Source organism: Scleropages formosus, chromosome 2 (genome assembly GCF_900964775.1).
Source record: "Scleropages formosus chromosome 2, fSclFor1.1, whole genome shotgun sequence".
In the NCBI taxonomy this organism is placed as follows: domain Eukaryota; kingdom Metazoa; phylum Chordata; class Actinopteri; order Osteoglossiformes; family Osteoglossidae; genus Scleropages; species Scleropages formosus.
Window position 1 is genome coordinate 12,582,269 of NC_041807.1, and position 27,845 is coordinate 12,610,113.

General features: G+C 45.5%; 1 protein-coding gene across 4 annotated transcripts; it reads right to left on the bottom strand.

Moving 5' to 3' along the window:
• Positions 1–1,145: 1,145 nt before the first annotated feature.
• On the bottom strand, positions 1,146–27,523 carry net1 (neuroepithelial cell transforming 1). 4 transcript variants are annotated; one of them, XM_018747035.1, is made up of 12 exons: positions 27,331–27,523; positions 20,267–20,333; positions 12,254–12,313; positions 4,036–4,143; positions 3,778–3,945; positions 3,600–3,662; positions 3,332–3,428; positions 3,150–3,226; positions 2,788–3,045; positions 2,397–2,567; positions 1,947–2,133; positions 1,146–1,781 (listed from the first exon to the last, which is right to left on the bottom strand). In XM_018747035.1, the coding sequence occupies exons 1-12, from the start codon at positions 27,453–27,455 to the stop codon at positions 1,369–1,371; spliced, it is 1,794 nt and encodes a 597-aa protein (XP_018602551.1). In that variant the 5' UTR covers positions 27,456–27,523; the 3' UTR covers positions 1,146–1,368. The 4 variants fall into 4 exon arrangements, with proteins under 4 accessions (XP_018602551.1, XP_018602552.1, XP_018602553.1 ...); XM_018747036.1 differs by lacking the exon at positions 27,331–27,523 and adding an exon at positions 20,519–20,582; XM_018747037.1 differs by lacking the exons at positions 12,254–12,313; positions 20,267–20,333; positions 27,331–27,523 and adding exons at positions 6,428–6,731; positions 8,482–8,521.
• Between the last annotated feature and the right edge of the window lie 322 nt (positions 27,524–27,845).

The window sequence follows — 27,845 nt, forward strand, 5'->3', positions numbered from 1 at the left end:
ATGTTAGGCCGCATCCAAGGAGCTCTCCCAATGAATCCCATTTCGTAGCCCAAGAGGGTGTTTAGAGCCAGAGTACAGGAGAACAGTCACACACCATTCAGGACTCTTTCTCACATGATTTATAAACATACAGAAAGGAAGGACTGAACTATTAATGAAATCCCCACTTTACTCTTGTCTTCCATCATGGGGGTACTGAGAAACCTAACAGTCCACATTTTGCATCAACAACCACTGAGAAGTATAACAGCTGGAAAGAAAACAAGCTAGTTAAAGGGGGGGGGAAAAAAAAAAAAAAAATGTACAAACGTACAACTCGTCAAGGGTCAGATGTAACACAGAGATCTTTATTCTTCCATTGCCTTAAAAAAAAAAAAAAAAAAAAGTTTTTTTTTTTTTTACACCAAGTACATAAGACATGTACACAGATTTCAACTGAACATGCATCACTTCCTTCTGTAATTCCTTCGACTCTCCCTACATGCTAATGACAGTTCAAAATGTCACTGGCTTTTCACCAGCACCTCATTCCTGCAAATCTGAGCAAGGTTCTGGACCATTCCCCATTTCACCTAAGTAGAAAGTGATCCCAAACCTGAATCAAAACCCTGCTGCTACTGCTCACACTCACTGACCCATCAACAGTTCACATCCTCTGGACCCTTCTGACTACATTCTCATTCTTCCACTTGTCTCTCTGATGCTTCTCAGGAGAGATATTGCAAAGAAGCTTAAACATCAAATACCACACCTGAAATGCTACATTGAAAACTGATCAATTTTGCTGAAAACAGAACTGCAGAACAAAACCAACATGGTTCATTTTACAACAGTAAAAACAGATCTAAAATACTATTTAAATTTAAAAGCTGAATTCTGGGAAATAATGCTCTTTTTTAATAAAAAAAAAAAAAAAAATTTATGGGACAGCATGCAATATAGTAAAGACCTGAGTGATGGCAGGACCGAATCTGGGAATAAGGAATGTACAAAGTAAGACTTGTCATCTAACAGAACGTTCAAATCGCACTTTACAAAAACATTTTTCCCCCAGAATTTTACCTCTGCAGGTATTGCTTTAACACTTGTAAAATTTAACAGAAAAAAAAGCCTATAAATACTAAAACAGTGCTGGCAAATGAAAAACTACAGTATTTTTTTTTTTTTTTTTAAATATAAACATTTCAAATTTTCATTAAAAAAACAGCTGCTTAAAATGAACTGGTAATGCCTTTGTACAAGATGGGCGGTGAAAACGACAGGGTCGCGGACATAGCTGCCATCTTTGGCTTAAGGAGCACAATCAGACATAGGAAGGCACACATCTGCCTGTCCTCCTGTGCAGTCCTCTGGGGAGACCACATGCTGTTACACCATGGTCTCTTTCCTCTTTCCCAGTGAACTCTGAGTGGACTTCTCCTTCTTACTTTTCTGGGAAGATGAGGACCACAGGTTCTTGCCTGTTGCCACGGCAGTCTGTACATTGTGAGGCTCTTCCCCACTTGGCGAGTTTGGAGCGGAGCTAGAAGTGGAATTGGCAGCCCGGGGACAGTTCTCATCTGCCTCATCCATAGAGGACAAGGCAAGGGAGTGTTGCTGCACTTCGGCCTGTTCAGCAGGCTGGGAATGCTCCGGGTCTGGAGAGGGCTCTGTCTGCTGGGCAGTTATGGCGCTGCGGAGGCAGTTCAGCCACTGCTGCTTGTGAAAGACGTCGTTGACCTGAAGGGTGTGGGACTGTCCTTGAGAGGGGTCTCGGAATCGTACACGGAACACATTCTTTGCTGAATAGAAAAGAGGTGCAAAGACAAACGAGGTTTAGAAGGTTACCCTTTCCAAAAAGAGAAGCTGTACCTCTGCAACAAAAAGGCATACTGGGAATGTATGCTGGAGAAGGAATATGAAAACAGCGGGACGAGAACGATAGAGGACTACTATGTCGCACAAACCTTTCTCTGTGTTCCCGAAGGCCCCCCTAAAGGACCCTCCCATGCGCACATCCCCATCCTGCAGGTCCTCCAGAACCAGGTCTTGGACTGGGATGGGTTGTCGGTACACCTGGAAGCACTGGCGTTCTCCCCGCATCACAGGTCGAGTCAGGACCAGCAGCTCCGTGAAGAGGAAGACGTGCAGCTTCTGAAGGATGGAGAGAAAAACTTAAGAGGCCATGTTTTTGTGTGGTGAAATGCAAAATTTACTTGTTACAGATTCCTTTATTATTATGTCATTCCTTAAGAAAAAAAAGCAGCAATCACATTTTAGTTCACTTCCTTTTTTGGAACAGTGCACTATTGCTCCTCAAGGTTCAGGCGAAGTGGAAACCAAAACCAAGCATGGCCAGTGTGCGTCTCCGTGTAAATGTACATGTGTGCTGACACTTCTTTCTGCACATATCTCACCGTTCCGCCCTTGCTCCGCAGGTCTCCGTGACACAGTAGGGTCCGGCAAAGCTCCAGACGAGGATCCTTCTGCCGCTCATCCAGGTACTCCAGCTTGTCCATATAGTACTGACACTCGCTCTCGCCCTTCTTTGCATTGATGTCAGACAGCACAGCCTGGATAATGCCGATCTGGGAAACAGAACAGATCCATTAGTCATCCCTACATCTCACAGGTCATCAAAAGCTAAGGGGATGGTGACACTGCAGTTTTACTGGATGCAGTCACAAAAAAAAAAAAAAAAAAACCCCACACACAACAACAGGGATAAAGCTCTGTCAAGAGAGCTCCTAGTCAGAGGGTATAGACTGGGAGTTTGGGAAAAGATTAGGTCTGAGGCTGGGACCTTACCGCCTGTTCCAGGGCGGGTGTGTCAGGGTGTTCTGGTGGTGTGTGTCGCAGGATCTCCTTTAACAGTAATGGATATTTGACCAGTCGCGAGCGTGGCACATCCAGGAAGCTCCACAGGTCTAGCTTGCGGCTGAAGGGTGATTCAAGACAGCGCTGCAGGAAGTCTTGCACCCTCCTGTCCTGCTTCTTCTGGTCCAGCAGTGCCTTAGCGGCCAGCTGGTGGCTACAGTAGTCACGATAGGCGTTAAGCCCCGGCAGCTGTGGAAAGAGGGAGCCATCAGCATACCTCTAAAGTGGAACGCAATGGTATTTGCTGAGGGAGCATCTCACGTATTCTCTCCCTGTGAACATACAATACGTACCCAGCGAACTACGATGTGTCCGATCTGTCCCACTGTACCATCTGGCCCCGTGGCTTTAGCCAGCTGTGCCAACAGATCTGTAATCGAGAAGAGTGTGTAAGACAGACCACTGGCTGTTTCCACCACACCCACACGTGCCACTATTTTGCCTATTAGGTTTTGCCGTGGCAGCACTGCCTCACCTTCATGCAATGGGATGTAGGCATCTAGGTCCCCGAATATATGATTGAGCTCCTCCTCTGACATGATGGACAACTTCAGCATGGGGTCATGGTATGCCTGAGGAAAACCAGAGCTCGTCATTCACCATCTCCGTTACTCTCAGAGCAGAGACATTCCTTTCTTTATATAGCGCTGGGCTCAGCGCTTTACAAGCTGCCAAATTCTAACTTTGTCTGTCTGCTCTGAATGGACTCTAAACAAGAGCTCAGTTCAGTAAAAAAGACCAACCTTGCGTGCTAGCTGTAAGTCCTCAATCAAGTCCTGCTCTCCCCGAGACAGCTCAAATATGGCCTGTGTCAAAAACAGAAGACGAAGAATTAAAGATGTGAAAAAATGTGCTCATTGCACTCACTGTGCTCTTTGCCTTCCTCCCACCACATCTCATGACCATTGGCGGTTCACTCACCTCCTGTCTCTTGATCTCCTTGGTGGAGAAAGTTCCTTTCTGGTGCACGTCCAGCGTCTCTGACCACAGTGTGCTGTTTCTCCTCTTGGGGGGTGTGGGCACGGCTGCTTTGCTGCACGGCTTGTTAGCCATGCCTGGCGACTTGCCATCACCACGGAAGGAGATGGACTGTACATAATGACAGAATCATGGTTAGGGTTCTACTATCAGCAATGCCCCAGACCAGTGTTTTATCGGGGAAAGTATAGGTGGGCTTACCTGGATGGTCTGGCCAAAGCGCCGGACCGCCCCATTCCTGACGGGGGAGATAAGGTTTGCAAGCGACGTCACCCTGCCAAGTGGTCGCACACGCTTGTTACACGGTTCCTGCAAGACAGATGGATAGACAAGAGGGAAGTGGTCAACATGAGAGGAGACCCATTGCAAAATTAAAGGCACAGCTCATCCAGTTGAACTCTTTCATATATGAACGTGCAGCAAGGCTGGGGCAGGGTGGACCTAAGCCGGAGGGGCAGGGGTGGATCAGGGGTCGGCCCTGTGGTGTTTCCAGGGATGCTGGGAGCAGAAGCAGCAGCTGTCACTGCAGTTGTCATGTGATCACCCTTAAGGCACTGAGGAGCACAATGGGCGTCTGTGCTGAGGTAGGGTAGATTTCAGGAATGCACGAGACACTGCCCTCCACTGCAGCACCCCTACTCACTGCCACCTCTCTTTCTCTCTCACCCCACACCCAGGAACACAGAGAAAGATTTACGGTCTGTTATGAGTGTCTGCAACATCTCCAAGAAACAGGTCAGCCGCACAGCAATTACAGCATGTGCAGGATCATTACAAGTAACGCGCTTCTGTTTCACACAAGTGTGATTTGAGCCTCGTGGGCTCTTGCCATGGGCCTCTTCACTCATGTGATCAAGGCAGAAACTTGATCTACAGTGGGGAAGGCCTTGTTGGTCTCAAGTACTTCATGCTGGGACAGGCCTCGCGTGAGAGGAACTAACTACCTGAAGTTCACCTGTGCAGCCCCACCAGGTGCTCCAACAGGTTGCAACAGCAAACCCCTCCTCCCACCACAGTGCCCTTGGGGGAGGGAGGTGGGACTAAAGAAAGGCTGCCGACAGAAAATGCCAAATGCCAGTCTACAAAAAACAAGGAGGTGTAAGGCAGATACCGAGCTGCAAGTTTGTTGTGGTTTGCCCTCCTTCCCAAACCTGCACACGCTGACATAACAACCTAGCGCTAAACCACGACTAGGAGCCATTCAGAGGAGCTGCACTTCCCTGAAACGTGTTTTCATTTGAAAGCATATGAGGCACAGCTAAGGGTGTGCTTTGGTCAGGCTGAGCAAAAAGCAAAACCACTAGCAAAGCACTCATCAAGCTGATATGTGAGGGCGGCAGCTGCATCGCAACGCTGCGGTACTGCTGGAGAGGGGCTGTCACACAGCGAGCCAGGACAATCACAAGGGGTCACACAACTGCTTTAACGCTCTTAACTCTCTGCATGGGAGCCAGTCTCACCTGAAACCACATTCTTTTGCTCACTTTGTTAGCCATTAGAGGAAGCATTAACAAAACAATGGAAGATCTGTGGAAAACTGGGGGGGGGGGGGGGGGTTGGGTACCTTCTCCCCCCCCCCCCCACAAAAAAAAAAAAAGGTTTTTCCTGCATTTAGGATGATCTTTACAAACTTGTCTTTCTGACATGGGGCCATTGGTACGAGGCAGGAGTAGGGTGGGGGGCAGCACACGGGGCAGGAGCATGTGTAAAGGCAGCTGTTGGCCAGACAGAACTCCCCAGTGTTCCTAACTGTACTGACTACAGGAAACTGCTACGCTAAGCCTGTCTGGGTCTGCAGTCAAACAGACACACACACACGGCTAGCTCAAGTTGCAGACATCATGCAACTAAATGAGGGCACTCAACTCACCACAGCATATTACGTGGCAGCCAAGTGACGTTTTCTCTAGTGTTAAACTCTTTTGGTGTTCAGACACAGACAACAGGTGTCGAGGAAACTCGTCTTACTTAACTGCCAGTGATGCTATGTCGATTCTCATTACGGCTACAACCCAAAACAGGCTCAAACCTTTTGTCACTGCAGAAATACCACCAGCACTGCCCCCATTGGCCCGAGTGGTGTAAAGCAGTCCCGGTACCTTACTCAGGCTGTCATTCCCCACTGATCCCCCTGCCTCGGAAACCCCAAACGGCAACAGAGGCGTGACCCACCACTCACAGCTCAGTACCCAAGATGACACACAGCAGCCTGGAGCTTGTGGCTCTAAATCCAATTCCTGAGAACAGGGTGTGTTTAGCAGTGATCTTTACTCAGCACTGTGGTCACACACAGTGGCTGACCTTTTGCCCACAATAACACACCTGCACAAGCAGAGCTGGGAAAGACAAGCTGACGTTATGCACGTAGGAAGTGATAAGAAAGGGCAAGGTACCATTACGATAAGATCTGATAAGACACAAAGCAGGTAGTGTACCACGAGTGAAGGCTCCCAGCCAACAATGACTCTCAGTCTGTTACACTCCACAGTGTGCGCGCACACACACACACACACACACACACACACACACACTCTTACAATCTGCCTCAGAGACACCATTTTAAAAGTCCGTCCACAGTTTGCAGTCTTCTTACCTCTGACTCTTTGTTCGAGTGGTTCTGGTACTCTATCACCTGAAGGGTCCTTTTAATTGGCACCAGGCTGCCAAGTTCATCGTAAGCCACCATTGCTTTTGTACGATCCCTGTTTGGCGGCTTCTGCTGCTGGCGTTAATTCCACATGTCAAAATTTAAAAAACTCCAAACTTTAAAAAAAAAAGCTAGTGTTGTTCCTTACTACTCTGACCTCACAGCCACCCACATGCTTTAGTCTTCCTTTCTTCAGCCTACTCACTGCAATCTGAAGCCCACACAGCAGGGAAGGCTTAAATATTTGTGGCTGGGGAGGGAACAGAGCACATTCTACCAATGGCAAGGGTGCAAGGCGGAGCTTACAAACCTCAAGAGTGCATACTTTTTATAAACACAATACATTTTCATCTTTAAACCATAAAATGAAAAGCTTCACAAGACAGATTTACTCTTAGAATACTGACTGAAGACTAGTGACAAAATAGCTTACAATAAAGTTATGGCATTGCTACATTAATGGTATCCTGAGATTTTTTTAAAACTATTAACACAAGAAAAGTATGTATAAACTGAATAAGTTGGCTATGGAATCATTTTCTACACTGTGTTCCTGAATTTCATCACATCAGGAATTCATACAGCACAGCAAAGCTTCATTGATGATGATGCCTATGATCAAAAACAACCTATGAAGTTAAGAAATAAGAGTATGTGTGACTGCCTGTAGACAAAGTTTATTAATCTCAAACATATTTGCTCCTATAAACTCTTAGTTTAATCGGGGGGGGGGGGGGGGGGACACCAAATACTTTCGTATATTACTCAACATTAAACAAGCTGTTAAAATACCAAATAATCAACTTGGATTAATTTGTAACAATTAACTGAATACACAGGTAGAATGGGAAAGCATATAAGGTTTTTTACAAGAGAAGCAGTGGAAAGCCTACAGTGCAATGTGATGCATGTTATTACGCACCAAGAGAGCCCTAACTGCCTGTTGGGGGTATTACTTGTATGACCCCCGCTCCCCACCCGCAGTGGATTGCTCTTCTGTAGCAGCTGTGTGGTGCGGGCAACTATGGGCCTGGTGGGAGCAGCTCATTAGCCCAACACTGGGGGGGGGGCCTGCACAGAAACCCAGTGTTAAACCAGAAACCTGTGTACCAGGGTGTGTGGGTTTCACCCGGACTCCTTTCCCCAGGGATTTCTGCAGCAGTGACTGTTCTACTCGACTTTTACCCAAAGCAGGTTATACTTTTGGATGAGTTCATACATAAACATAGCAAATTACTGTAGCAACTCACTGTAAACTGTAAAGTACAGCACTGACTAGGAGTTGACCCCCAACCAGTAACCTCCAAATCCCCCTCAGATGCAGAGTTAAAAAAAAAAAAAGTCATAAGTTCACATTCTTGGTCACTATGCCTCAATATTTATTTACGCACATGGAAGTCATACGCCTTTACAACCCATTTACGATGTCGTCCCATCAACCTTATATTATTGAATGCTGAAGTTCAGTCAGTGGTAGTAGCGATGTGATCACGTTCCATTTCGAACGTTCTGGGCGGATCCGAAATCCGTCAGATTATATCAACGCTTTTTCTTCGGACACGAATTTGATGTCGGGAGGGAAAAAAAAAGTCGTTAAAGCAACGTAGCTCATTATAACCTTTATTACATGTATTGTATACGTGCTGCATGCGCAAGTCTAGGGCCACTTCAGTGTGGTAATGAGTGATGTTACACTGCTACATGCGTGACACTACTGCTGTACGCACCTTCCATAATGCAAACCACGACGCGATGATAGATTTGTGTGTAGATCCACATAACTTGTACTGCGCAGTAAAATGTATCATACGTTGCCTACAATTACATTATTAGCTGTATGTTTGTGGTATTCTATGTTTCGAGTTTAAGTGGAAACGCATGATATAAAAATTAATGTTTATATCCTAATATTTTAGCCTAGGCGTCCATCCATGGATAGCATAGTTGCTTAGGAAGCGAAATCGCCGTCACAATTTTGAAAAATTGTAGTTCCTTCTTACCCTATGTTTCACTAGTTCTAGTTTCTTCCTAAAATTCTCTTCTAATGGAAAACGGTCACAGTCACACATGGTGAAGAAGAAGAAAAAAAGGCTTATTCAGAAGAACGATCGTAGTCCAACTTCCCTCGGAGAAAAACGATGATCGATCGCTGACCAACCGACGTCACGCGCGACACAACCGACCAGTTTTCGCCAGTCCAAAATGGCGGACGCGCCCTGGCAAACCGCAGAAGCGGTCATTTAAAGGAAAATAGCGCGAATTAGACAACATTCGAAAGCGCTCAGAACATTCTGTTGGCGAAGATTGCAAATACCCGCGCATGAGTGTTTCTCTATGGCTTCGGATGAAGAAAGAGCGGCGTCAATGCAACATCTGAACGTGATATGAAGAGATGGGGGGGGGAAAAAAAAAGAAAAAAAAAAAAAAAACAAAACTTATAGTTATATCGACATGTGTCTATGGTCCGAGGGCAGAATCGCAGGTTTCTGCGCCGAATGAAAATTCTTACGACTCTCAAGTTCGCCGCGTTAAGACAAGAGAAGTAAACAGTGCGTTTGGGCGCCACTTTGTGCGAACGCGGTTACCTCGGTCCTCGCGATCATCAGTGATCAATTGACCACAGTCTGCACAGTGATCGCAGCCCTACTTCTCAATGTTCACACCACAACTTTTTGTATAACTTTGGTCTAAATGTTTTCTTTTTCGGGTTGCTTGGACTAAAGCTTGGCAAACAGCGTTTTAAAGAACACATGATCAATTCTGTAAGCAGTGCATTTCTATGTTGACGTACGAGCAACATCGATCTGAAATTCAATTGTGACGTAAATTTTGCATAAATTAACCATTCTGTCTTTTTTTCTAATCACGTTGTGGTTAATAAAGACTTTTACTGTTATTTTTCTACTTAAATTTTATTTAAGTAACTAACACGTTTTGAAGAAGTAAATTTTTCATTCACACACAGAAAAAAGGGAGAAAAGACACGATCGTAGTACAGAGATCGACTGAGCATAAAGCGGTTTTTTTAATTGCCAAAAAGAAAAATTACCCCCGTGTGTAAAGCTGAAACCAAATAAATCGCTGTTTTATTTTCAGAAACCTTTACAAAAGAAGTTTCCTTTTTCATTCCCTTTAAGTTCCCTTTTTTTCTTAAAAAAAAAAAAAAAAAAAAAAACCGGTTACTAAGCAAAAATATATTCTCTGGTCATGATGGGAAAAAAAGATTTACATTTGAATTTATTCATTCACCTGAAGCTTTTCTCCAGAGCTACTTACAATGTTAAGTTTACAATTATTACAAGCTTACAATTATTTAGCCATTTATACAGCTGGGTAGTTTTACTGGAGCAATTTAGGGTAAGTACTTTGCTCAAGGGTACTACAGCTGGAGGTGGGACTCAAACCTGTGACCTTTCAGTCCAAAGACAGCAGCTCTAACCACTGCAACCAGCTCATTTAGAAGCATTTTTAGAGCAGACTTAGAAATTCAAGTGAAAATAAATGTGCAGCATGAAAACATAATTACAATACTATATATTATTATTCTACAGTATATAAGTATTAACATGAATAATTTGTGAAATGTGTTAGAGAAATGCAACAGCTTATACAATGTAACACTCATGCATGTTCATATATTCTTATGGTTTATACAGCATAAGGGGGTTTGTCACTTACAGCAAAGTCAAGGACCAACTGTACTCATTCATTAGGATTTTTGCATAGTCGGCGCTTACATTTCCTTCCAGCAAGTGGTAGTCATACAGAATTGGGAAGGACTGGTGACACAAACTGCCATGAATGTGCACACTTGCCTGCTTCCAGCCAACTTGAACATAATGCTTGGCATTTCCAGGCTACAGCAGCACTGTCTGCTGAATTATCTGGAATAACAGTGATGAAATACTGATAGTCACAGGTCTGCTGTAAATACCTCTCATCTCTTGTTTGAGCACCCCTGGGGGGGAATCTGTTTGACATGATTGAGACAGTGCAACAGCTGCCACCCTCTTGTGGCTACTGGGGGGCCACCATGCTAAGACCTTTTTATGGGGGTCCTCATCAAACTCATGACTTCTGAAACTGACACACCATCAATAAAACTCCAATTACCAATCAAAACCCTCCTGCTTTGACAAAGATGGTAGCCCGACAGTGATATTACTTTGATTACCCGCCCTGCTACACATCTGTACAATAGCTACACAAACAGCCCAGGGATGTAATAACAGAGTGAATGAAAAACCTGGCTTTGGGAGCTGGAATCAGTGCAGAGATAAAAGGCAGATGTTGACACGCAGGCCTGGACACTCCCGTTTCCGGGAGGAGGAGGCAGTGATGGAAAAACCCTGATAGAGTCTACACATCAAACAGAAAGTCAAGTGAGACACAGACCCACAGACAGATCAGTTGTGATGAAACACTATTTTTGAACAGAAAGTGAAACGGAAGCCAGAATTCTATGAAGCAAGAATGGACCGTCAAAACAAAACTATGTCTTCGGCTTCTCTGAGAAATGACCATTCTATATTACACAATGACGTACGCGTGTGCTCATATGTGCTCGCACCCATTACTCTTATGGTTGCTACCAAACAAAAGCAGGTAACCAGTAAACGGTGAACCACTCCTGGGAAGCGGACTACCAGTGACCACTCAGACGCAGAGCAGGTTCGCCATCTCTTTGTCATGGACACACAGGAATCACACTGGTCCAGCCAGCCTTGCCCCTTGTCCTGTGGTGGGCTTCCAGAATTTCCCTTTACTATTTATTTATTTATTTATTTATTTATTTATTTGGGGGGTGCGGTGGAGCAGTGGGTTGGACCACAGTCCTGCTCTCCGGTGGGTCTGGGGTTCGAGTCCCGCTTGGGGTGCCTTGCGACGGACTGGCGTCCCGTCCTGGGTGTGTCCCTTCCTCCTCCGGCCTTACGCCCTGCGTTACCGGGTTATGCTCCGGTTCCCTGTGACCCCGTTTGGGACAAGCGGTTCTGAAAATGTGTGTGTGTGTGTATTTATTTATTTATTTAGCTGATGCTTTTCTCAAAAGCATCTTTAAATATTAACGATTTGTCTGTTTATCACAACTGGGTCATTTTTAATGCATCAATTCACAGTTAGCACCTTGCTCAAAGACTCTGCAGCAGGGATGGGATGAAAACCTTTGTCTTTACATTAGTAAGCCATGGATCTAACCACTACACTACCTGCTTGCTGAAGTAATAATCCCCAAACACATCTACTGTAGACATTCTGAAACACATCTGCCTACACAACCTGTTTGGTGGGGCTTTCTTTGCAGCAGGGAAGGGTTAGGGTTTAGCCTTTCCTGAGGAACGCCCCATAAACAGATGTATATCCGTCCTGACTGGAAGTATGCCCTACGGTCTTCAGTCACACCCTTCACCTGAACTTTCATTTCATCAAAAAGAAACAAAATGACAAGCACACACAGCACCCAGGGGTAGCTAGTCAGGACAGCTGATCTCAGCCAGACACATTTTATCAGGTGAAGGAATCTAGGATGAGAGAGCTTTACCAAAAACTGAATGTTGTCAAAGGGGAGGAGGTACTGACAAGGAAAAGAAGGTTCTTTGAACACATTGCAGTATTGAAGAAAAGTAACAATGGTGACATGCTAAAACAATATTAAAGTAGTCCTTCCAGATTCTGACAAAAAGCTAGTCCCTCTTGATGACATGGATCGGTGGTTCTAGTGCCAGCTGGAAACATGTTTGTGTTCCCTGGAGGAAGATGGTCAGTGTCACTCACCTTGAAGTCAAAGCTGCACAAGCTGACAGCATCATCATCCTTCTCCCTGCGTTTCCTTTTCTGTGGAGAACATAAGAGTGATGTCTTAGCAGGTTCATACACACACACACACACACACACCTGAATGAAGACAGACACATCGAAGTAAAGGTACATACAGCGGCACCACCACCCCACTCCTACTTCTGTTTTCACACAAAGTGAGAGAGGTGGGCAGCCAGCTGGCCTTGGACCCCCATAAAGTGCTCCCCTCTTATGTCAACTTCAGCAGTTAGTATCCCGTCCCCTGTTGCCGTCTTTCATTTACCGCTTTTCAGCTGTGTCTAAAGTTCTTAACACAAACTATTTAGCAACATACAATAATACACAGGGAAAGATGTTCAACCCCTCGTGCCAAAATCAAGGGGGCTAGACACAAACCAACCACGCCACAATATTCCATCCCTCCCAAAACCCCACCAAACAATTCCCTTCACAAAAAAAAAAAAAAAATCAGCCCACCTCATGGGCAAACACCATCCTCCTTGCCGGGAGCCACCGCGTGCACTTCGTTGGGGTTGTCAAGTGGGCACCTTCCTTCGTTGATGTTTCATTGAATTGAGACCACGACACCTCCAGAAGGCTCAACGGCGAGATCTGGCGTCCCAGACCCACCCCCCTCCATGCCCACAGTGCCATCCCAGCGACTCCACCCACAAAAAACCCACCCCAACCACCAACAACCAACCAATACACCACATCAGCATATGGAGGTGACAACAAAACTCAAACCATTGATGTTCACCTAGGCGAGTACTCCCCACTCAAGTGTGCTTCCCCCAAACACCCTGGTGCCTTCTCATCCACAACCACTGACTGGATCTTTCTGCTATCTCTGACAAGCCTTTAATGGCTGCTCTTAACGACTGACCCCTAAAACCAAACTCCAACAGTAGCGACGTGGTTGATTTTGCAACAAACCCTCTAGTACCGATCTCCACTGGTCTAATAACGCACTGCCAGCCTCGCTCCCTCACCTCACCAGCCAACTCAGTGTACTTCAATTTCTTCCTCTCAAAGGCATCTTCCAATGAGTCTTCGAAAGGTATTGTTAATTCAATGAAGTACACTATCCGTGCGCCCTCGGAGTACAGCACAATATCGGGTCTCAACGCCGTGATCGCAATGCACTGCGGCATCTGCAGCCGTTTTCCTACGTCCGCCACCAACTTCCAGTCATGCACTTCACCCCATTTAAAACTCGTATCACCACGACCACGCGCGTGACTTATAACACTCTCCCCCTCCCGCACAAAAGAAATAAGCTTATTTCTTCCATACTGCGGGAGTGAGTTAACTTCAACCCGCTTGTTCTCCAACAAGCATGCCAAGGATCTTAACACTTCATTATGCCTCCAAGTATATCTTCCCTGAGATAAACTAACCTTACATGCAGATAGAATGTACCTCAAAGAGGCTACACCACCACACAAGCTGCAAGTCGGCTCTGTACCTACCCAGCGATTAAGATTCTGCGGAGTAGGGAGAACATCGTAGGTGGCTCCGATGAGAAACTTAATACGACCGGCGTCCATCGCCCACAGATCACGCCAACTGATCTTCCGCTTCTCCATATGCTCCCAAGCCAAACATCGCCCTTGCACACCATGTGACGTCGCAGTTACCCGCCTTGCCTCCTCTTCCTGTTCGCGAATAAAACCAATCACCATCTTTCTCCTCTCCGGCAACTTAGCTTTACCCCACAACTTTATTCGATCGCCAGCACCGAGCCCGCCCTACCTACCTGCACCTGACCGACCACATCTCTGTACTCAAGCGCTGTCTGCGCTTGCGCAACAGCTTCCCGTGGATCCCACTTACGTCCTTTTTTTAAACTTACAGGAACCGATCTCACCACTGGGTCTCTTGAGCTTGACAGTGTTAATTCCAAACCAACCTTGGCACACTTGAATTCTTCCACGAGGCTAGTCAGTGGTAATTCCAAGACCCCCTTTCCATACAAAGCCACACTGCTCAAACAATGAGGAACCCCCAACCATCTCCTAATAGCTTTGCTCATAACCCTTTCCAGTCTTTCAACCTCTGACATACAGACCTCGTATATAGTTAGCGGCCATCTAATACGAGGCAATAAACCAAACTGAAGGCACCAAACCTTCAGCTTCCCTGGCAAAAAAGATTTATCAATCCTATTAATTGCCAGTACAACATCCTCCCTTAATCTTTTGACCTGCTCCTTGTCGCTAAATGAAGAATCATACCAGCGACCCAAGCTCTTAATTGGCCTTTCAGCCACTGACGGAATCTTTTCCCCATCAATCTGGAAATTCTTCCGTGATAACTTTCCTTTAACTATCGACAAACTCCTACACTTACTAGGTTTAATTTTCAATCCGGCCAGTTTTAGATTTCCATTCAACTTCGTTAATAAGCGACGAGTACATGGGACAGTAGTAGTAAGCAGAGTCATATCATCCATATACACTCTGATTGGTGGAAGGCGAGAACCATCCTTCAGCCTCATACCCCCAACCGCCCATCTCGACGCCCTTATTAACACCTCCATAGCCATGGTAAAAGCCAGAGGCGAGATTGTGCATCCGGCCATTATACCAATCCCCAGCTGCTGCCAAGATGTGGTGTATTGCTTGGTACAAAAATAAAACTGAATGTCTTCAAAATACACCTTAACCAGTCTCGTAATACACTCTGGGACTTTAAAGAAATCAAATGCCCTCCACAACAAAACATGCGGCACTGAACCAAAGGCATTTGCCAAGTCCAAAAAGATCACATGGAGGTCTTTACCTTCCATCTTGGCCTCCTTCATCTGATGCCAAATCATACTACAATGTTCTAAACAGCCTGAAAAACCCGCAATTCCTGCCTTCTGCACAGAGGTGTCAATTAAAAATTGTTGACCAACAAATATGCAGACAACCTCTGCGCCACCACACTAAAAAATATTTTCCCTTCAACGTTAAGAAGGCATATTGGCCTGAATTGCCCTATATCTACCGCATCTTTCTCTTTGGGTATAAACACTCCTCCTGCTCGCCGCCATTCCTTTGGAATAATACCTTTTTTCCCATACGACCACCATCTGCTTCCACAAAAACTTTAAGACGTCTGGGGCACCTTTGTACACCCGGTAAGGAACCCCATTGGGTCCTGGAGCAGATGCTGCCCTTGCACGCCGTACCACCTCTTGTACTTCTTTCAACCTTGGAGGACACACATCCATTTGTACCACAATCTCCCCTAATGGAGGAATATCTGCAGGTACTTCAAAAACCCTCTCACTTTCACCATCGGTGTGCATTTCCCGCAGGTAGCTCTCCAACTCCCTCCTTGGAACATCTGAACACCCAGACTTCTCTTGCTCAAGCAAGGACTTCACAAATTTAAATGGGTCCTTAAAAAATGCCACCCTAGCCTGTTCCTTCTTCTTTCTCCTCAATCTAAGCTTTTCCGCTCTCCTCAACACTACCAATCTACGTTTCAATTCTTCCTGCAAGATATTAATACCACTTCTACCTTCCTCATCTGCTCGTTTCCAAAGCTTTTTTAGGTGTCTTCTTTCCTGAATCAACCTCTCAATTTCCATCTGCCTTCTTGACTTCAACCTGCTCTGCTCACCTTTACGCTTCTTCTCAAACACCCCAAATCTCTTCTCCCCATAGTCATATATAATCTCACCCAATTGGTTTATCTTAGACTCAGCCGTACCCTTCAAACCATTTAAAATCCCTCTCAAATCATTGTTAACAGAGGTCCACTCCTTACAGTCAGTGGCACCTGGCCATCTCACCTTAAGTTTTTGTTCCCTACACCTTTCCTTCCCTGCCCGTCTTGATATAATCTGCCCCGCATCCTCCCCATGATCGATGCTGCCTTGTGCATCCATGTTTGGTCTTGTCTCCTCTAAGACAGAGGTATTGATGTCCTGTGGTCTTTGGTGTGCAACCTGCCCCTGGACTTCACCCGACTTATTTGAACCGCTCCGTAGGTCGTAGCAATCAACGCAGGGCCCCTGCCCTCGTCCCCCCAAACACTTCTTCTTGCCTTGATGAATTCTTAGGCCTCTTACTGAAGTCACCTTCCTCCAACCACAAATGCACACCTGCAGCGCCGATCCACCCCTGCTTGGCGTGGTTGTGCTCGTGCTTTCCCCCCTACTCATAGTCAAATTCACGCCATAGTCAAGAACCGTTATATCCACCAATGAGTCATCTTTCACCCCTGCTCTCGCTGACTCTTGGGGTATTGATAACATCTGTGTGTCTATAGCTTGAACAGGGTGCACCTCCCACTACACAAGAGCATACGATGCTGCTGACACAGGTTGCCAGCCCATGTCAGCCCCTAGTGGGGTCTATTCCCTCCTGCCAGCAGTCTCTCCTTGCCGTCACACAGTCTTTCCCGTGCCGCCAGCTGCCCTGTTCGCAGCAGTCACTAGTCACCTAGAACCAACACACAGTCTAAAGTTCTTAACACAAACTATTTAGCAATACTTATATGGAAGTACTTCTGAGGTGTTTGTGTGTAAAGTCTTCTTTTAACGCAGTAAAACCTTACATTAAAAGGTTCACAGCAGCATTGTTGGGATTGATATTCTATGAAAATTAAGTTAACTGAAATGAACAGAATGTCATTTCACACTGGTAGAACACATGCACCAGCCCATGAAAACCTGGTGGTTCCAGGTTTGAATCCCATTGCTTCTGTTGTACCTTTAGTGAATGCAGTTAACCACAAACTGACACAGTAAGAATATGGGGCTATATATAAATGGGTAAACCAAAATTTTAAGTCACATTGGACTAATTCATGTCTAGAACTTCTGCCCAGCTCTTCTACATACATTTTAAGACAAAAAGTTGAGGGACCAGAGCTTTGATCATTAAAGTATGGCTAACGGCTCGCTGGTGGTGAGAGCATTCACTCTCATCATTTAGCACCTTAGCAGACAGATGTCAGGTGACAGTAAGTAACCCAGACCAAAACCTGGTCAATGTTGATGTAAAGCCCAGCCCATTGAATTATTTTATCATTTATGTAACAGCTCCAAACTAGAGCTTACACTTCTCTGCAGTACATATGAGGCAGTATACTGGAGTATTTCAGAGTAGGTACTTTTACGTGATGTTGCAGAACAATACTGTGCAGGTTCAAGTGCGGCTCTCTAAGTGCTGCACCACCTACTGGCTTGTTCCAGCAAGGGACGAGTACACTCTGTTCCACTGCAGGGCTGCAGGGCATTGTGGTGCTGTGGAAACCATGGCACTGAGCCTGTCTGCACAGGCAAGTGTCCCAGAGGACTGTCTGTGCTCTCCAGACCTGGTTTTTCAATTAAGGACATTCAGAAACAGCTGCACTGCATGACTTTGAGAAAACAGTTTCCCTCCGTCCCTCCAGGTATATGGCTTGTGATATAAACCCTGACACCATGCCTGGGGCTGAGTGAGCAGCTTGAGGAGACTGAATGAATGAGCTCTAGCCTTAGGAGGATCCCTGCAGATTGCACTGTAACTGACCTGCATTAGTTAAGTAACGTACTGTAAGCACATTTACAAGTTTACAACAAGGTCTTCAGAGATGCATCAAACAGAAGGTACCAACAGCCTAAGAACATTAACAGTCATTCATTCATCTCCAAAGCAACATACAGTGTTAAGGTACATACAACTATTTTAACCATTTATGCAGCAAGCCAATTTCACCGAAACAGTTTAGGGCAAGTACTTAGAGCTCAAGGGTACAACAGCTAGGGCCAGGATTCAAACCTGTGACCTTTAGGCCAAAGGCAGGACTTCTAACCACTATGCTACCAGATGCCCTTTATTAACCATGGTAGGGCAAGGATTTGGGATTTTAACATAAAATTGTGTGAAATGTATGAATTTTGACTCACAACTGGAATTTGCCCTATATCAACTCCCGAACAAGCATCTGTCAGGTAGGCCTACAAACACACAAAAACTGTGGAGGTGACACGAAACGTTATTTCCCTGTATAGCACGACTGCAGCTGCTAATTTAAGCTAAGCCCCTGTTGTTCTCATCTAAAATGGCCTGGATTCCATGGAATCCTTCTTTAGAAGCACAGGTAAAATGGCAGGAATGCCTGTGTTATTTGGGAAAGGGCTAGAGCACAGTCAGAAAACACGCACAAGATCATCTGTTTATTTTCACAGCAAACAGAGGACATGACAGTGCCTCCAAGTGCCTGTTCTGAGCATTCCCATCTTGTTCCACTTCCCTCACATCAAAGCAGACATCTTCGCTATGGACTGCTCATCTTGCTTATAAACAGACTTTAGAATGAGAGGAGATGGGAGAGGCATGTTCTCAAAGCCCTCGGGTTGATCGAACGGCATTGATAGTGCCGAGCGATTTGGAGACAACGTAAGGACGAGGCGCTTGGCAGGCAGTCAAACTGGAAGTGAGATCAAAAGACGCACTGGCGTATGATGAAGAAATCGGTGCGTGTGCACCACTTGGCTTGTGATCCAGAAGAACTTGTCGGAAAGCTTTGTTACTCAGCATGGTATTTCTTCCATGATGTACTTAAGGGTAGACTTCCAACTCACAGTTTAATTTCATATCCTACATCCAATCTGGACAAAAACTTCCCATTTACTGGAAACTGGTATAAAACAGTCCAAGGGGCAGGCACACAATAATCGTTTCAGCATAAAGAATCTGTGATGTTAACAGCAGTATTGTCGCATGGCCTCAAATACCCAAAGTTGGTTAAATGAGCCTTTCAGTGACAGACTGACCACAAAAATCAGCTCCCAAAAATGGTTCAGACAGGAGTCTCTCAGAGAGCACAGATATATTATTGTTATTATTATGTACTCATTTAGTGGACACCTTGTATAACGTGACATTTGCATACTAACCTCCTTACAGACATTATATACCCATTTATACAGACTGCACAAGTGTACCAGAGCAATTCAGGATAAGTACCTTGAACACAGGTACAACGGGACAAGTGGGAATTGAACCCTGAGCTCTTCAAGTTGAAGGTGACTGCGCTCACTGCTACACTGTCTGCTGACCCACAGTTTTACAGCAGCAAAAAGCAATTTTTGGGTCAGCGCCTTTTCTTTGAGAGATTATCACATCTTTCCATACAGAGTACACTATTGTAACCCTTCTGTGAATTAATAAAGCATACCACAGCAGGAGGTGGGACTCTAAACCAGGTCATTTGAGCACAAGCTCTAAGCAATACATTTCCTCATATAAACAGATAATTACGGTTACCAACATAATTACTAATATTAAGGCCAGAGGAAGGATGAAATGCTAAACATATAACAGGAATCATAAAAACAAGAAAAACTCAGACTCCCCTTCTAACCCTGGAGAAGAAAAGAGAGGAATAACGGACTACTCGAGTGGCACAGGCATGTCCTCATGCAGAGGTCAGTCGAAATGGACAGGGGACAGCTCACAAAAGGTCACGTTAAAAGAGGCTTTTACTCCAATTCCTGTGCTCAAAACGTTGCAATGTAAAGTTTCCTGGTGACAAACTGCTGGCTCCTTATTTCACAGAGTGCAAAGGAGGACTAACATGTTGAGAACTAAGGTGTCTGCGTGGGTTTACTCTGGGTGCTCTGGTTTCCTCCCACAGTCCAATGACATGCTGTTCAAGTTCCCCATAGTGTGTGAGTAACACAGAGAGTGTGTGTTCCACTGGTGTATGGATGAGTGACCTATTGTAAGTAGTATATCCAGTAGTCTAAGTCACCTTGGTGAATAAGGTGTGTGGGCTGATAACACTACACAGAGTTCGTTGGAAGTTGCTTTGGAGAAAAGTGTCTGCTAAATAAATAAATGTAAATGTAATGTAATGCAAGTGCTGTAGCGACACACCCTTATTGTCATTGAATACCACATCTGAGTTCACGAATCTAAAGAGTCCTCTGCCAAGGAAGTATCTGTTGCTGCTTGAGTGGCTTTGTGATTTGAAGGTTGGTGGACCCTCAGCTGTACTCACCAACGAGAAGTCCCACTGCGACCCTGGGGTGACAAAGATAAAGGAGCTTCCTCTTCTCAGTGGAGGCCTGCAGAGGGACAGAGGGAGACATACATTGACATCACTTTGCTTTACCTCCTCAAAGCCTGGCTACTCCCATCCAACAGCCTGTTCACGTACTCGCAGAAACCGGTGGGCAGCTACCACAACTTACCAGAACCATAAAAGGGGAGTAACACTGTGTTCCACCATTCCCAAGTTAGCTCTACCTACCACAGTCCCAACCTGCTGTAGGCCTGTCCCGTCTGCGGCCGCCTGCTTCGATGCATCTTCCAGGCAGGAGAGTGAAATGCTGAGGAAGGCCGATCGCGTCCCCTTTCAGATCGCAGGGACGCGAGAGTCGTCTCTCGAGAGCCCCTCTCGAACACTGTCTATCTATAGCTCTGGTTCTGCCCTCTTAAGAGCAGGGCAACTGAGGGGCTAATTTGGGCCAAGACAGCAACTGTCCCACAGGCAGTGTTATGGCTCACATTACCTAGCTCCCATCCACACCCCTACACCCAGTTACGATCCATTCTTCAGGCAAGCAGATACCATCTACAGGTTTGTCAAAGGTATATCGGAGCAAAGCTGATAGGAACTTATCCATATCTCCTGAGTTGATCACACAGCACAATGAGGCCCTGGTGTGACAAGCTAGTTTCCGAGTCAGCGTTTATCTTTGACAGGGAGGAGCGGACATTCTCCCTGCACAGAATTATTCCAAACGGTTCTGCACAAAGAGACCTTCGCTCTGAAAAAATTCTGTAAGAGAGACAAGAAATGAGAACCAAGCGGCCATACCAAAGTGTCCCCCTCCGCAGCACTGTCCCCACGGGCAGCTGTGTGCGCCCCAGTCCCCCGGCCTGTTTATTTTTTCTACAACAAAAGTGTCGCGGCCCCGCGCTGTAGGGTGGGAGGGAGACCCCCTATTGAGGCGCTGCATGTTTTTGTAATAACATTTAGAAGCAGCAGGTTCAGATGTGCAGTCATCCAGCACAAAGTTAACACATTATCTCTCCTCTGCCTGTACGGGGATGCCATTCCAGCTGGAAAGACCAAGGTTGTCCAGCTTCACTCGCCGGCCGAACAAGCAGAGCCTCTTCCTTCCGGTACCAGGAAAATATTGTTTCTTTATGTAGTTGACACTTTTCTCTGTAGCCACTTACAATGAAACATTTACATAACAGGCAACTTACAACTTTTTTAATCCAAACATGCAGGCGGGTAACATTTACTGGAACAATGCATGGTATGTACTTTGCTCGAGGGTACTAGACAGCTGGGGACAGCTGATAGCATAGTGGTTACAGCTACTGCCTTTTGACCCAAAGGTTGCAGGTTTGAGCCTCACTGCCGACTGTAGGGCCCTTGAGTAAGGTACTCCCCCTAAAATTGCTCCAGCAAAATTACCCAGCTGTATAAATGAGTAAATAATTGTAACCTCAACACTATAAGTCAGTTTGGAGAATCACATCAGCTAAATGAATAAATGTAATGTAAACGTAGAGCAGGAGTGAAAACTGAACCTGGGTCCTTTGAGCAGAAAAGAACCACACTGACCACTTACGCTACCTGCTGACCCACACTATACAAGAGTGGGAAGCTAGTTCTCAGTCAGCTCTTCATGCCTAAGAGAAAAGCAGATATTCCCATGCATAATCCACTATTGTATTTTGGGATATTTCTACAGCAGAGTCCTTCCTGCCTCCATGAGCCATTCCAAAGATGACATGGCTCTGACACCCAATGGGTCTGCTTGTGTATGGTTGCTTCAGCAGACTATATAAGTGACGGTGACATCATTTGCAAGCCTTGTCTGCACTAAACAAACGACTCGAAAACAGCTCTCAGAATAGCTGTTTCCAAGACAGCAGGTCAAGTCCGTCTGCAACAGTCACCGCCGATGGAGCTGAGATTACAGCGAATCGAAGCAAGTACAAGCTCAGGAGTTAAGCCTTCATCTTTGGACAGAGCAATTGATGCTGATGGAGCCCAACATTTGAGAAGTCAAACACTCTGGATAGATCACCGGATTATGGAATGTAAACCTACCAAAATACCTGAGCGCAAATAGCAAGCTGAGCTTCAGAAATTCCAGAAATTCGCTCTCCAGTAAGCAGTGACAGACACCATCAGCGTGCCAGGCTGCTGCGTGTGAGGGAACTGTCTCTGCTGAGATCGTTTAGTTGCCTGGTAAAGCAATTTATACAATACATAGCTCTCGGATAATGGGCACGCATACAAAGAAAAGCTGCTATAACAGCTTGCGAAAGTAAAAACCATTTTGTCTTACAAGATGTCTATAACTCACAGTACAAGGGCACATTCATTTGCTGCAAATCCTGCCCCTGGTTATCTGTTCAGAAAGTAAACACAGAATAAACACATTTAAGAAATCTAAAAAAAAACCTAATTTAACAAACTTATTTATGCTTGGGGGCATGAAGGCGCAGCAAGTTTGGCTGGGTTCTGCGCTCTGGCAGGTCTGGGGTTTGAGTCCTGCTTGGGGTGCCTTGTGATGGACTGGAATCCCGTACTGGGTGTATCCCCCCTCCCCCTGCAGCCTTGCGCCCTGTGTTGCCGGGTCAGGCTCCAGTTCGTCACGACCCTGCTCAGGATAAGTAGTTTCAGCCACCAATGTGTGTGTGTACGTGTTTATGCTTAGCACAAGGCAACCACTTGCTATCAAATGACAATTTGATGCAATCATGAACACTGATTAATGTATGTGGCACATGCAGTCCAAGGTAGCACAGGTGGGGGCACAATTGTCCCAATACACCATTAAACAATGAACCCACGTGTACTTCCACAATGTAAACATAATACCACTACTAAAACAGCATATTCATCATCATCATCATCATCATCATCATCATCATCAACAACATTACTGGGTGCTTTTCTCCAGAACGATTCACAGTGCTAAGCTCCTTACAATGATGTACCCATTGATACAGCTGAGCAATCAAGGTAAGTGCCTTGCCTCACTATAGTGCAGGCAGAGATGTGGACCAGGGTCTTTAGGGTTCTTATAGAAATAATCATAGTGCAGCAAAGCACAGGGGGAGAGGCATGACAAGAGGCAGGAACATGGAGTGTACCTGGACCCAGGTAATTAATCAGTGACAGCATGTAGGATGCGAAGGACAACTGGACCCGTAGCTCAGGTCAGAGGTCCCCAATGTTGAGATTCTCACAGCCTACCTTTTTCAGCAAGCGTTGCAAACAGCTGGAGCTCAACATGTTTCTGTGTAGCACCGAAGCTGCAATAAATACGTGTGATTGCATTTTACTCTGTGCCACATCCTGTCCTGTTGAACCAGGAGTTTACCTCAGCTTTTACATCATGAATACTTACACAAAGTAAAGCGTTAATTTTGTGGCCAAACAAAGATCATCTCATAGCAGAGCGTTTCACAGTCAAGGACATATGAAGGAACCTCTTTTTTCCTTATAAGAAATAATAGTAATTACTTCCTCACAATGGAAATTCGGCTAATGGGCTGGATTCACAGAGCGAATTAACCGTTTCCTTCTTTTCGCCGTCACTTTTCTCCAAAGTGACTTACAGAGTGACGGTACTTACAATTATTTACCCTTCCAGACAGCTGGGTAACTTCCACAGAGCAGTTTACAGTAAGTACCTTGCTCAAGGGTACTACCTGATGAAACAGGTTCTGTGTAGCACGGGTATACTCCACTCCACCACCCCCACACACACACACACACACACACACACACACACACACACACACACACACACACACACAGAGTCAGAGGAAAGGTTCCAGTACCAATCCACCCATTCCCAGGGAACACACACTATCCTCCTGAAGGGGTTGTCGTCAACGGCTCACTGCTGCTAACAAGCATATTGTTCCGTCTATCATGTTTGTGGACAAAGAGGACTAAAACAAAGGACAGGGCTTTCTGAAAGAGTCCGGCAGGAATATCGTCACAAGAGGCGATGACACACCACCACTGTGATGGTGCAGTTGCACCCTGTGGCCCCTGCTGCATAACCACTTATCGCAAGTTGCTTTTGTTTCTCACTCGGTTAAGGGTCACCTAATCAGGTAGCCTTCTCAAAATGTGCACGTTGCTTATAAAATGTTGACTTTGCAGGTACGATGACCAGGCAGCGAAGAGCGGTGAAGCAAGAGACTGAATGTCAGTGATGGACCGTGTTGCTGTATTATTTACAAGTGCTGCTAATGTCTCCTTTCCGCCTTATAATTAATGCTGTTTCATGTGCAGCAGGTCACACCATCTACTAAGTAAATAAATTATGTAAGGAAACATAACCAGTAACACACAGAGTACCGTGGTGCTGTTCTTTCCATGGCCCAACCTCTCCCGGTCTGTACACTGGCACAGAACATGGAAAATCGAGGCCAAGGAGGAATCGCCTTGTGCCAGTTTAAACTTTCTCATGGATTCAAAATAAGATGATTTACAGCCAGACCTAGTCATTTTACCCCCCTTTTTTTTTTTTTGAAAAACCATAAAAAAAATGAGAGATTATTGTGAAGAAAAAAGAACACATAATGGCCAAAAGTGGTTGTAGCAGGGAGCAGATAAAATTTTGAAACACAGAACAAAAAAAGGACTGAAACCAAGGTAAGGTAACTGCTGTAAATCACAGTTAGAAAGATGTCTGGATGGGGAATCATTAAGAACAAAGTGAGCAACCAGTGTTTCTGCTGTGAAACTGTTTTAACCGCACATTTCTGAAGCAATTTGCAATAGAGAACAGGGTTCAAAAAGGGCCCAATAGGTGGTGTGTGAATTGTAGTCCTACAGGTGAAAAAAAAACTGCAGTTACTAGTTAATGTTCTAGTAACTAGAATCTGTGGCTTCCCACCTAAAGCTCCAGTCCATACTCCTGCTGCAGCACCTTGAGCAAGACTCACACCGCATTACTCCAGTAAAATACCCACCTGCGTAAATGGGTCCTACACTGAAAGTTTATCCGTTGCTTAGTCACATGGTATTGGATTAATACTAATTAAAACCTCACTCACATGGACAGGGAAATCACTTTCCATAATCCGTAGATTTACACGTTGTAGAACTTGCGGGAAAAAGTCTGGAGGGAAGAGCAGATCTCCATGTCATTCACGGCTCAAAACCCATCTTTTTATTTATATTTACATTTATTCACCCAACAGACATTTTTCTCTAAAGCAACTTACAACAAACTCTATGTAGTGTTACTAGCTCGCACACCTTATTCATCAAGGTGACTTACACTGCTAGACATACTACTTACAATGGGACACTCATCCATACACCAGTGGAACACATTCTCTCTGTGACACTCACACACTATGGAGGAACCTTGAACAGCATGTCTTCAGACTGTGGGAGGAAATCAGAGCACCCGGAGGAAACCCACACAGAAACAGGGAGAACATGCAAACTCCACACAGACTGAGCAGGGATCGAACCCACATTCTCTCACACCACCCAGGCGCTGTGAGACAGCAGTGCTACTCGCTGTGCCACCCAATAATAATAATAATAATAATAATAATAAGAAGAAGAAGAAACAAAATCACATATGCCACTAGACACAGCTTGCTACATTTAAAGCAACTTTCTTAAAAAAAGCCTGAACCTGCTCTGAAGGCAAAGAGTGACCCTTATTACTTACTTGACATTCAAACAGTCTTTAGCATTTACCATGTTTCATCCACACTCATTATCATTCACACCGGGACAGCGGGTGGCACAGGGGTTAGGGCCCTTACCTTGGAATCTAACCGTCCCGGATCCGAATCCCACCATTGATCAAGACACTTAACACTGAATAGTTACAGTGAGAATAGCCTGGGACCCTGGGACAGGTGGTAGCATAAGATACAGCTCCTGCCTTTGGATCCAAAGGTCACAGTTTCAAATCTCACCTCTGGCTGTAGTACCCTTGAGCAAGGTACTTACCTTAAATTGGTCCAGTAAAATTACTCAGCTGCATAAATGGGTAAATAACTGTAAAGCAGCTTAACACTGTAAGTCACTTTGGAGAAAAGCATCAGCATGAATAAATGTAAATGCATGTAATATAACCCTTCAGTATAAAAGGGGAGCTGATACAATAGTGGTTAAGTGCTGCCCTTTGGTCTGAAGGATGTTGCATTGAATCTCACCACCGGCTGTAGTACCCTTGAGCAAGGTACTTACTCTAAATCGCTCCTATAAAGTGACTCAGCTGTGTGAATACCTGTAGGTATCTTAGCACTGTAAGTCAGCTAAATGAAAATGTAAAAGGGTAAATCACTGTGAAGTTCATGTATAACAATGTAACTCAGCGTGGACTACAGTGTCAGCCAAACCTGTAATAATAAATGCTTGGACAGTTTCTTCTTTTGGAGGGAGGAAAAAAAAAAAAAATCAGTTGCACGCAGAGATTGCAAAACTGTTGTCTCAGTACTTCTCCAAAGGTGGCAGTTTGACAGGTCGTCCGTCACGTGGTGCGAGCGGGTGCCGCTCTCGCGCGGTTCTGCGGCGCCATCGTGTGGCGTCACCGCGTTACTGCCGCGACAGTCAGTCTCGCGCACCTGCAGCACCAAGCGAACGAACGCCTCTTGCGGATAAGTGTCTCTCATTTCTGCACGCTCTGCCTAGACGTGAACGCAGCGCAACATCTAGCACTGCCAAGGACGGCCGGGCGTGGGCCGAAAAGCAAAAGCATAATGATGATCAGATTCTGCACTAATTATTCCAAGTTCCCGTCAGCAATATGAATAGTAATCATGAACCAAATGAAATCTGTTACTTTCTGCACAGCAGAGGGATCGAAGAGCACGCGGAGAAGAGTAACCAGCAGTCACAGCCAGGCCCGCGCGCATAAGCAGCTTATTCAGACACTACTATTACGCCAAGCCCCCGGTGCTAGCCTATGCATGCTAGAGTATGGGTGCAGTTGTTGTTCAGTGTTTAGACGCCATGAACCGTGCCGTGGCCTATTCCCAGCTGCAGATTTCTTTCAAAGTGGTGCTTTGCGTCCTAGGACGAGCCCTTGGTGCAGCTCTCCTCACCGGCTCGCGGCGCTCCTCTCAGACTCCGTCTCCGGGGAGCCGTCCGAAGCCTCGACCGCCCTGCTGCCGCGCTGGGAAGCTGCTCGTCTGCCGGGCCTCTGTCGTACCGTCGTCCTTCCTTCCATTCGCGCAAATAAAACAATTTGTGAACGCAGATGAACTGCGCTACTATAATCAAATCTTTACGGGAACACTTATGAAGATTATTTTGACGGGGGGGGAGGGGTGAGTTATTGGGAGAACTCAAACCGATGCCGATTCAAGGTTTTGAAAATGGCGGAATCTTGACTCGCACCCAATCAGAAACGACCGGATCCGGTGGTTGCTAAGAGACGGCACAAGGAGGCGGGGCTTACAGAAATACGCGAAAATAATAGGTGAAAGTCCATTGTTAGATATGAGGCCCCTCCTCTCTTTATTACGGCATATATTTCATGTCGTTCTTTCGAGAAAGGAAAATGGCTGTTGTATTACTACGTCGTCTTTGTGCGGTTCTGTGCACTTTAACTTGCATT

Coding starts and splice junctions, on each gene's coding strand:
- net1 (XM_018747035.1), bottom strand. CDS start 27,455: ATGGAAGGAAGGACGACGGTACGACAGAGGCCCGGCAGACGAGCAGCT. Junction 3,946..4,035: donor GCTTTGGCCAGACCATCCAG/GTAAGCCCACCT, acceptor CATTATGTACAG/TCCATCTCCTTCCGTGGTGA. Junction 2,134..2,396: donor TGCGGAGCAAGGGCGGAACG/GTGAGATATGTG, acceptor TCCATCCTTCAG/AAGCTGCACGTCTTCCTCTT.